Source organism: Carassius carassius, chromosome 28 (genome assembly GCF_963082965.1).
Source record: "Carassius carassius chromosome 28, fCarCar2.1, whole genome shotgun sequence".
Taxonomy (NCBI): domain Eukaryota; kingdom Metazoa; phylum Chordata; class Actinopteri; order Cypriniformes; family Cyprinidae; genus Carassius; species Carassius carassius.
In genome coordinates, this window is record NC_081782.1 from 21,760,309 (window position 1) to 21,772,618 (window position 12,310).

At 36.7% G+C, this 12,310-nt stretch overlaps 1 protein-coding gene across 2 annotated transcripts in view; it reads right to left on the reverse strand.

Annotated features, from left to right (window-relative positions):
• Positions 1-12,310, reverse strand: part of LOC132108195 (sacsin-like) — a 35,466-nt gene extending 23,156 nt beyond the window's left edge. For both annotated transcript variants that reach the window (XM_059514813.1, XM_059514812.1), the window contains exons 1-3: positions 11,927-12,310; positions 9,597-9,941; positions 8,249-8,399 (exon numbers count right to left, since the gene is read on the reverse strand). In XM_059514813.1, the coding sequence (XP_059370796.1) occupies positions 8,249-8,399; positions 9,597-9,619 (174 nt within the window). In that variant the 5' untranslated portion in view covers positions 9,620-9,941; positions 11,927-12,310. The remainder of the gene's footprint in view (positions 1-8,248; positions 8,400-9,596; positions 9,942-11,926) is intronic.

Consider the following 12,310-nt stretch of genomic DNA (forward strand, 5'->3'; position numbering starts at 1 on the left):
TGGCACCAACAACCATGCCACGCTCAAAATTGCTTAAATCACCTTTCTTTCCCATTCTGACATTCAGTTTGGAGTTCAGGAGATTGTCTTGACCAGGACCACACCCCTAAATGCATTGAAGCAACTGCCATGTGATTGGTTGATTAGATAATTGCATTAATGAGAAATTGAACAGGTGTTCCTAATAATCCTTTAGGTGAGTGTTTATATATATTACAGTAGGGCTGGGCGATATATCGAGTATTAGCGACAATATCGGAATAATTTTGACGACGATGTACAATTTGAATATATCGGGTATATCGAATATTTCAAATTCAAGCATACTTTCCCAAAAGAACGCGCCGAATGTCCAAAAAAGGAACCTGTAACTGCTGACTGCTCTACGCCCCTCTGCTACGAGAGCTTTAATGATAGCGGTTGCCAGATAACAAGACTTTAAATCTCCGAATCAGAGCTCCACTGTTAGAAGGATACATTTTCTGACCGGTGTTTGCTTATTTTAAGCAATCTGGCAACCATGCGCACGTGCTCACTCCTCATTGCGGAAGAGCCGCTGACGATAATCTGAAAACACTAACAAGCTGGAATTGAGCGATCTAATGAAAGCGTCGTTCAGCCGGTCTGTGTTCTGTCGTGAGATTTCAACTGTATTGTTTGCATTTGTGATCGCTAAATAAATGCACTTACTCGACCGCTGATGTTTGAATAGAGAAACATAGGCTATGGCCATTTGGAATTACTATTGGGGAATTTCACTGATATGTTTACCAGTTTCCATAATATAGACAGAGAGAATGCAAAAGTCTTTGGTATTCATTTATATATATATATATATATATATAAGAAATAGCTATGTGCTTCAGCAACTAGCTCCCCATCTAAGAGGGTTTTTAGTGTCAGTAGGAACATAGTTTCATGCCACAGAGCTTCTCTTAAAACCACAGACAGTTGACAGACTTGTGTTCTTAGCTTAAAAACTTATTTAAAAAATTAAAATAAAATACTTATCCTAGTTGCATAGTTTAAATTGTGAATTGCATGCACTAAAAAGTTGACAGAATGCACTTTCTGTAACTGTTACTTAATTTGCACTGCTTCAGTTACATATAGGCCTACATGTATTCATTTAATAAAAAGCAGTAAATGATCTCTTGGTCTAGATTTTTTAACTGCTTAAATTAGCTGTTTAATCTAAATAGTTTTTTTTTTTTTTTAATGGGCAAAAGAAAATCATGTTTTATTTTTTATTATTTAAATGCAAATGCAAACATATCGAGATATATATCGAATATCGTAAACATTTTGACAATATCGAGATATAATTTTTTTTTGTATATCGCCCAGCTCTATATTACAGTGTAGTTTACTGTAATTTATTCTTAGGGCATTTAAAGAAGACAATTCAGGGTTGTTTCTTACTGGCCCTGATAAAAATGGCCCACCATCTCTATGACAAACTGGTCTGGGGCTGGATTCACGAAAATCTTCTTAAGAAATTTCTTAAGATAAATTCCACTAAGTTGGTAAGAATGTTCTTAAGAACATAATTTTTTTCCTTAAGAAGAAATCAACAGCCGTTATTTGAATGAATACATGACGCGCTGCTAAACTCACACTATTGTCTCCTTGCGCTTCCTGTAAATTACCCTAATAATCATAAGAACGCACCATTTAATGCGGCCTGTTTTTGAAAAGTTACTTTTAAAACAGTCTGTCTCAAGCTGCAGCGATACGTTTCATTCATTTTGTGCTGTTTTTGCGCTCTCATCTGAGGGAACGCTTCCGGTATTTGAGTCCGCGCTTCTACAGCAAATGCATCCTGCGCATTCATATGCGCTGAATACTGCCAAAGATTATGTATTTATAAGCTCAAATTAACACGTTCAATTAAAGCTCCCTATCTGACTCGTTTTAGAGTTGCTAATGAGTTTTGCAGTCAGCAAAAAGCAGCGTCGCACACAGGCTAATCATGAGCGATCATGTTTACAATAACAGTCATCTTAGTCCCTTCAGAAATATGGAATGATATTGCAGACTTTATTCAAAAGGAATTGCAAATTGTATTTGCAATTGCGTTTTCAATTTGTGGACGCATAAAATGTGACATAATCCGAACGCAAATGCAAATCGCGCATTACCGTTTTCATTTTCGATTAAGTGAACGCACAGTGTCTGCCAAATTTAAAATGGAAATGCAAAGTCCGTTTGCAATTGTGTTTCCCATATCTTACGAGCTATGAGCCTGTCATATTTAAATAGCAATATTAATTACCACATTTGCTTTTTCACTCTCTCTGCACTGTGCATGTAAACTACCAAAACTCAAATGGAATCGCAATACCTTTTGCATTTGAATTTCCAACGTCTACACGGAAACCTGTCAATCAAGTGACAGGGGTGGGGCCATTTTATTGGGCGTGTTTGCATTGGGAAGTGACGATCGAACAACCTGAATTCCGGAAAAGTTGGGACGTTTTTTAAATTTTAATAAAATGAAAACTAAAAGACTTTCAAATCACATGAGCCAATATTTTATTCACAATAGAACATAGATAACATAGCAAATGTTTAAACTGAGAAAGTTTACAATTTTATGCACAAAATGAGCTCATTTCAATTTTGATTTCTGCTACAGGTCTCAAAATAGTTGGGACGGGGCATGTTTACCATGGTGTAGCATCTCCTTTTCTTTTCAAAACAGTTTGAAGACGTCTGGGCATTGAGGCTATGAGTTGCTGGAGTTGTTGGAATTTGGTCCCATTCTTGCCTTATATAGATTTCCAGCTGCTGAAGAGTTCGTGGTCGTCTTTGACGTATTTTTCGTTTAATGATGCGCCAAATGTTCTCTAAAGGTGAAAGATCTGGACTGCAGGCAGGCCAGGTTAGCACCCGGACTCTTCTACGACGAAGCCATGCTGTTGTAATAGCTGCAGTATGTGGTTTTGCATTGTCCTGCTGAAATAAACAAGGCCTTCCCTGAAATAGACGTTGTTTGGAGGGAAGCATATGTTGCTCTAAAACCTTTATATACCTTTCAGCATTCACAGAGCCTTCCAAAACATGCAAGCTGCCCATACCGTATGCACTTATGCACCCCCATACCATCAGAGATGCTGGCTTTTGAACTGAACGCTGATAACATGCTGGAAGGTCTCCCTCCTCTTTAGCCCGGAGGACACGGCGTCCGTGATTTCCAACAAGAATGTCAAATTTGGACTCGTCTGACCATAAAACACTATTCCACTTTGAAATAGTCCATTTTAAATGAGCCTTGGCCCACAGGACACGACGGCGCTTCTGGACCATGTTCACATATGGCTTCCTTTTTGCATGATAGAGCTTTAGTTGACATCTGCTGATGGCACGGCGGATTGTGTTTACCAACAGTGGTTTCTGAAAGTATTCCTGGGCCCATTTAGTAATGTCATTGACACAATCATGCCAATGAGTGATGCAGTGTCGTCTGAGAGCCCGAAGACCACGGGCATCCAATAAAGGTCTCCGGCCTTGTCCCTTACGCACAGAGATTTCTCCAGTTTCTCTGAATCTTTTGATGATGTTATGCACTGTAGATGATGTGATTTGCAAAGCCTTTGCAATTTGACGTTGAGGAACTTTGTTTTTAAAGTTTTCCACAATTTTTTTACGCAGTCTTTCACAGATTGGAGAGCCTCTGCCCAGCTTTACTTCTGAGAGACTCTGCTTCTCTAAGACAAAGCTTTTATAGCTAATCATGTTACAGACCTGATATCAATTAACTTAATTAATCATTAGATGTTCTCCCAGCTGAATCTTTTCAAAACTGCTTGCTTTTTTAGCCATTTGTTGCCCCCGTGCCAACTTTTTTGAGACCTGTAGCAGGCATTAAATTTTAAATGAGCTAATTAAGTGGATAAAAGTGTAAAGTTTCTCAGTTTAAACATTTGCTACGTTATCTATGTTCTATTGTGAATAAAATATTGGCTCATATGATTTGAAATTCCTTTAGTTTTCATTTTATTAAAATTTAAAAAATGTCCCAACTTTTCCGGAATTCGGGTTGTATAGTGTTTATAATTAAGCCACAGTAGCCACAAATGTACAGTTGTCTGAGACGTTATGAAATGTTCTTTAACATCATGAACCATAAAATGTAGTCAGTGTTCTGCTATTGTTTATTTTCATAATAGGTAAACACAGGCCACAAGTTAACACGGTCACATTTCCTTGATTCAGCAGCTGCACGATGTAAAGAGTCCTGTCTTGAATCTAGAGATCTGGTGCTGATTCAGTGTAGCTTGGTAGCTCAGTGGTTAGTGAGTGTCATCTCTCACAGCATACCGTCTTTTAGCGCGTGTTCAAAACCCGGGCCAACACAGACGTTCTTTATTTTTTTGTTTATCCTACTAACTTCAGCCGCTGATTTCGGACTTGCATCCTCAGTAGTTCAGACTCTGTGCATTCGACTCGGGAGTGTGATGTCTGCGAGGACGCAGGTCCGGTAATTCTGCAAACAGCAGCGTACTTGATAACATGTCAGCTCGCCTTGACTACTGCAATTTTCCTCACTGTATGATCGCCCGTTTGGCGGCTGAAGTTAGTAGGAAGATTTCACTTAATCAATTTTCACTTAATCGAAAATGAAAACGGTAATGTGCGATTTGCCTTTGCGTTTGGATTATGTCACATTTTATGCATCCACAAATTGAAAACGCAATTGCAAATACAATTTGCAATGTCTTTTGAATAAAGTCCGCAATATCATTCCATACAGAAAACTTGTGCACGTCCCTAGTCCTCCTGTGTATTATATGTAGCTGTTGTTGTAATGCTTAAATATAACAATTAATGTGAAATAACCCAATAAATTCATTAAATAATTATTATTGTTTGGGATTTAAGACAAGTCTGGGGCTGTCCTAAATTTAAGAGGTTATTTACGATGATTTTAAAGAAGATTCTTTTCAAGAATTTGAATTCTTCTTAGGTTTTATCTTAAGAACAATCTTAAGAAAAAAGATAAAACATTCTTAAGAAGATTTTTTGGGGAATACAAAATATTCGTATCTTTTTTTCTTAAGTTAGAAAATAAGAAGAAAGAATTTTATTCTTAAGAATGTTTTGTGAATCCGGCCCCTGGTTCCTTCAGTGTAAACTGATTTTTATTTTTATTTTTTTTTTACCTGTTCTGTAATTTGTTTTAAGTCTGACCACTCTGAGAATTAAAAGAACTTTTCTCAACAATCTACAAGATCTGAAGTATATAGGCACATACATGAACATTACTGAGTGTCCCTGAAAGGACATTTAAGCAGCTCTGCAGCTCTTATGGGTACAGAAATGTTCATGAAGTCAGGATGAACAAACATTAGGGGAAAAAAAAGACTATGAATTGATTTTTTCTATTCTCTAGTTATTTACCATCTATCCATTAACCTCTTAGCCTGCAACGCTCCCCTGTAAACTGCATTAAACTGTCCACACGACTTACCCATAATTCACTGAGATATACCACAGTTTTTGGTTTATTAAGAGATTGATTTTTCAGGGCTGAGATTGCGCCTGTTCAGACAGAGACTGCTGTCTTCAGCTATTCACGGTGGAATCAGCTTCTAACACACACTGATCAGCACTTCTGCTAACGCACACTGATTAATCGCATGCAGAAACCAGATGAAAAAACTAACCGGCAAATCAGAGCCCTGGGCTTCAAGGGTACAATTATCTTGTTTTTAAGGACATTAAGAAATTTGACCAGCTGTTGTGAAATTTGAAGTAGTTTTAGCAATGTCCTGCAATGGAACATGTATGGACATATTTTATGTCAACTAACCAAATCTGTAAACAAGTCAATATTATTTAGTGTAAGAAAGCCAATTTTATTCAATATTAAAATATTAAATTTAGTCAATATGACCAAAATAATTAAACTGACTGACAAACCAGAACACAAATTGTATTAAATAATCAAAACTTTTTTTTTTTTTTTTTTAATACAGAACCCTTCAGATGACAAAAAAAAAAAATCAATATCAATCAAAAGGAAACATGTAGTGCAACAGTGATGGAGTGATGGAAATTAATTTCTTAAATATGGTTCTTCTGGACTAATTGGTTAGCTTGCTAAACCACCAGCTAATTTTAAGCCCCACCCCAAAAATATATTGACCATTTCAGTCATGTAACATTGATATATCATTTAAAAGACATTCATTGATATATTCTGAAGGTTAAAACATCAAACATTAAAAAAATATCAAGTTCTTACAGTCAATGTAATCACTTTCGGGGGAGAATGTGGATCAGACCCTGGTGTTCTGTGCGTTACAGGATTGACTGGCCATTGTGATTGAGAAATCAACAGATATGTCTGCTATTGGCTACAAAAATGCAGCAGAAAACATGTTGTAAACTGAAACATTTGAAGCTCTCCAGAGCTCAAACACAAATAGTTGCTCACACTGGACCGAATATGCCAATCTGTTATAAGAGCTTCAACCATTAGTGCTCTTGCTTTTGTTTGAACCCATAGATTTGGATCCGGTCCGATTTGGACAGGGAGAAGAGTCCATTCATTGTGTTCATATTATATCTGACAATTGTGTAAGAAATCTTTTTATCAGAGTTTTGCTGATAACACATAATGGGTCATGTATCAGATCACATTTTAATACAGCATCGACCTTGAATAAGAAAAAAAAAGGATAGAATGCCTTACAAGGAGTTTTGGAAGAAACTTGTCATGGCATATCCATTTACAATTACCAAAAGCAAAAATTCCTAAACTTATTAGAGACGCTGGACTGACGCCAAGATTGATGGTCATGACTGTATGCTCAAATACATCTTAACTAACCCATAACACTGGCATACCTCTAAAGTAATCTGGGCCAGAGACTGTACGCTCCCGTCCTCTGGGGTTGTATGTATGAATGTTAGCTGAGATCTGAGAGCTGCCTCTCTCCAGGCTATTTTCTGAGTCTGACACACTTAGGGTAGAGAAATAATCTCCCACCTGCTCTTGTCATTCAGGGACGCTTCCCGCTTCAAGCTAAGAGAAAGGCTCTGAGGAATGACCTAGTCACAGGAAAAGTAAAAAACTTCTTTTTAACACCAAGCTTATTTGGATTTTGCTGCTCCCTTTTACAAGAGAATGAAATGTACTCCTTCTGATCAATATATGACTAGGCTATACGTTTGGAATCCAATGGGTAATTTCACTAAACAGTTGCACCTCTTCACCTGAAATCCAGTTTAATAAGGCTGAACATAACCACAGCAAGTTGTTAGCCAGGTTTGCATCCACATACTTTAAAGACAATTCTTGGATATCACAAAAAAAAAACCTTTCCAAAATGGGTATAAAACTTTTTCTAGATGTGCATCAAAAAAACTGATGTCACTTTGAAACTGTGAGACATATCATGTGACTAAATTCTCTCAGATCACTGGCTAGTGGCTACTATTAGTGAACCTCCCTTGCAATATTAAAATAAGTGAGATGTTTTCTACGATTACTATACATACATACATATATATATATATATATATATATATATATATGTGTGTGTGTTTGTGTGTGTGTGTGTGATATGGATCATGATAGCAGCATTTCATCAAATAAGCACATAATATCCTCCTATATATCCAGATGCACAGTGCAGTCAAGTGCACTTTTGCCATTTTGAAGTGGCAAGAGGTGTCTGCAATGGTGAAACAATGCAGTACGTTGAAATATGACAGACTGTTGTGCATCCTTCATAACATATATCTGAAAAGATGGGAAACTGCACACCACAACTGCAACATGCTTTGCATGGGAAAGCTCCATTCCAATTTCATCCAGTAAACAGACAAGTAAAACCATAACATAAAAGAAAATGCTAACAGATTTTATTTATGTGCAATTTGTTGTTATCTGTACCGTGTAAAAGCACAAACATCACTGTGGATTTGGCTGTGTATACACTGCAAAACACTGGAAACTCTCATGAGCTCTTACCCTGGGCTGCACACCGATTACAACACAATAGAGCACATTTAAACAATCTGGCCTCTGCCCAGTTTCTAAACCAGTCTCTTTGGGTGGATTATAAACCTGTGTATTTCAGGGGGTTGATTCTGATCACACGGGGAAGGTGATGTGAGGTCATGCTCTTTATTTGGAGATTCTCTTCAAAGAATCCCCCTAATAGATCATTATTGCTGTACTGTATATAAATATATATACTGATTTTTACAATTTTTACAAAAGTTTCCAGCTCACCAGTTTTCCATTGTGAAACAGCTGCTGCTGAGATACAGGATAATCTGTTTCTTGGTAGATCAGGCTCTTGATGTACCTGATCACTGTAGATGGGGGAACCTGGAAGACCCTCTTGCCTAGATAGTCATGACAGACTATCACCCATGGCAACCTAAAAATCATAAAATCAAAACCTTTAACTATTCACAGGGATGAATCTCAAAAATTCTTAAAAGAACATGCTCAGGTCATGTTTCACCTCAAAATCAAAGAAAACAAATATAATTTTTGTCTTTTTGATAAGAAAATGAATGTTCTTTAGGACTAAGAGGTTTTGGCATTATGGAATAGTCTTCATGAAAATAAAGTACAGTTCTTATTACTATATATATATATATATATATATATATATATATATATACACACACACACACAGGCATTATGCATATTTGCATGATACTGTCATATTACAGTATTGATTGATATATATCCAAATATATCAAATATGCATAATGCCTGTAATATTACAGTAATGAGAATCTAGTGAAATTACAAAGTCAATTTTTCGATGCATACATTTTTAATGGTCCTGGCTTCATTTTCAAAATGAGTTCAATTAAGAATTACTTAAATCTGAACACCATTATCATCATCATAATAATACTAAAGAAAAAATGACACATCAATTTCATTCCAATTAAATTTCAATATCTCAATAGTTTTTGACTTAAGGCAAAGTGGCTCAGACAAACAACACACGATATCATAGATCTCTTTATTTTAGTTCTCTCACTGAGAAGACACATGTTGTCTTTAAGGATGCTTTTTAATGTCCTTGTCCTTTACTGATGTTACTTTCTTGCACAACAAACCCTACCAGAAATGCATGGATCCTGCCACGTCACCTCTGCAGTTCAAAATCAAAATCAATCATTAGGGTCTATCAAGTTTGAACTCTATCCAAAATGCAGACATCAGTATGTATTCTAAAAGCCATAGCTCGTGGGGATATGTATTTTGCCAAGCTGACACATTATGACATTTTACTATAGAACAAGAACTATAGTGACATATCTCTAGGTTTAGAGCTTGACCTGTTGTCAGGCAACCAATGAACGTCCCACAGGGTTCACTGACTGTCTCATCGTATTTGTGTGCTAGGGTGGGGCATAATATGGACCATGCACACTATCTAGAGACAATTCACATGCTACCAGTTTATTAGATAAGAAGTTTAACTGGTTTAATACTTTAGTGAATTTATAACAATATAGGATATTGTATGGTTTAGAGAGTTAACGGTCTCATTTAAGTCATAAACAACATAGAACCGGTTACTAACTTACACTAATTCATCTTATTAACTTACCACGGGTCGTGACCGGTCTCCATTGCTTTTCTTCCAAACTGCGGTTATTCTCGTTCGCAGACATTCATCGATCACTCCGCATGGAGCATTACGCTATTCCGTACCGTTATCTTCTGGAGAAAACCCTCCGCATTGGGAATTCATTAATTTACTCTGACCCCTTTGGTCTCAGTCTCAAAGAATCATCCCATCCTGTGCGCTATAAGCTTCATGTGGCCGTGTTTTGCTCTTGGACCCGCCTCCTCCTCCTAGTAACGATGCGGTTTAATAAACGGCTCGTGGTGTTAAGCCAATGGTTTGTCCCATAGATGTCACGCTTTGTCGCAGTGTTTTAAAAGAAGGATTCTGGAAGAAAAAAAAGGGAATAGAATGTCACAAACGCAGCTTGATCCATGATATCAACTTCTTTAGAGCGCGTCAACGAATGTGTAAGCTTCATGTGTTTGTGTAGTTGCGGATTTTTGACTCTGACTGAGCGCCGTGCATGCTGGGAGTTGAAGTTCTCTAGTGTAATGCACTTGATGTGCAGGCAGACAACTACACTGAAACTATAAATGTGACCCTGGACCACAAAACCAGTCATAAGGGTAAATATTTTTTTTTATTTATTTATTTTTTTTATATAGGCCTATCTCTGACAGCTGAATACCATAAATAAGCTTTCCAGTGATGTACGTGCGGTTTGTTAGGATAGAACAACATTTGGCCGAGATACAACTATTTGAAAATCTGGAATCTGAGGGTGAAAAAAAATCTAAATATTGAGAAAATCACCTTTAAAGTTGTCCAAATGAAGTCCTTAAGTGTTGATATAGGCTATTTAGGGTAGGACATTTACTATATATATATATATATATATATATATATATATATATTTGATGATTTTGACCCATACAATGTATTGCTGGCTATTGCTACAAATATATCTGTGCTACTTATGACTGGTTTTGTGGTCCAGGGTCACACATGATAACATATTGTATGGAAATGAAAGCTTTAGCCTAAGTTCTGCCAGGAAGACTCAATTACTTCGTCACTAATTACCTTCCTCATTATCCAATCACGTCTTTATACTTTGGTATAAAAGATCGTACTTACACATGTTTGAGTTTACAGATGCCGACGTGATAACAACCTCCACCCTCCCCACCACCACCAGGATGGTCCTGTCCTTACCTTCCGGGGGGGTCGGCTGCGCCCCTGCCTTCGTCTTCAGGCAGGAAATGCAGGTCTGCTATCCTCGGATTACGAACCATGGACGGGGCCTTCCGCCAAAGAAATTTATAATTATGCTTGCTGAGTTGTCAATAAATGTATGCTTCTTACGTTTTATCTCCCGAGTCTTTCTGGTAGAAATAATAATAATACACAAATGCTTAATGAATGAACCTATAGGTTTAATGAAAGCAAAGATGTTTGAAATGTAAATCTAATTCATGGAAATAACTCCATCACAGATTAATTAGGCTACAATAAGTATTAAATGTATTTTTTCTTACTTAAAAATAGGAACCGTCACTTTTCCTCCACAAATCCAAGGCATCCACAAATCCCTCATTAACAATAGACACAAAAACCTTTGAGGCCTATTCAATATTAGACAATCTCATAGAGCACTATTTTCCAGAAACACAACTTTAGATCAATTTACATCAAAGCAGTTTCGCTAGACTAAATCTGGCAAATGTTGATATTGAGATGAAATTATGAAATTAAAAATAGCGTAGCCATACATCAAAAGTGCTGAAATGAGATTTTGTGCCTGGTCAAGAGAAAAAAATTAAGATGTGGGGTCATCTCTCCCAATCTTACTTTAATAGGCTACTGTAGAATTTAAACATTGTATTTTCCCCAAATTTAAAAGTATGTTACGTTATTGTTTGCAACTTACTGAGTCACTTAAAAATGAATTGTTCCACTGGTTACAACTGAGAACAATATAATATGCATACTTCAACTAACTTTTAAAAACATATATATAATTATTGAATAAAAATACAGTTTGTTTAATAATCAATAAATAAAATGCACACTGGGAAATAGCTGGGAATTGAACATTTAATGCATCTGAAGTTAGAGTCACATGCAGTAGACTATTATTATTATTTTGTAAGAAAGGAATAATGACGCAGTACAATGGATATAAGGAATGACGTCATAACCCCATTGCACCAATACATTTGCCTTCTACTAAACCTTGCTAAAAAAGGACATGCAAACAAATCACATTTAATAAACATAAATAAACATGTGGAATTTGTATTAGTATACATATTTTGTTACATTTACTAAATGTTGCCTATTTGTTACATCCGTGAACAAAAACTCACCTTTTGTGAAAATGACCTTATTTTGTAATTCAGGTGCAATTCGCCCAAAGTGAAGTAGACTTCAGTAATAACACAGAACAAATCCCAAATAACCCTGGTCTCAGCACGTTTTCCTCTGTAACTCTAATGCTGCAGTAGGCAGTTCCTCACAGGACAGTCTGCAGAACTGAACGTGTTCTTCACACTTATCCCTTCAGCATGCTGCGGGCTTTATTTTCTTATGGATTGTTTATGGCACATGCACGATCATTTAAAGCTTAATGCCCAGTATTCACTATGCTAATTCTAGCAGTTCTTCGCAAGTCACCGTCTCCCTACGGCATCAGCTGTTATAGCAATCTGCACTCTTAAAGCTACAGTAAACACATTCGTCAGTGTAGGCAG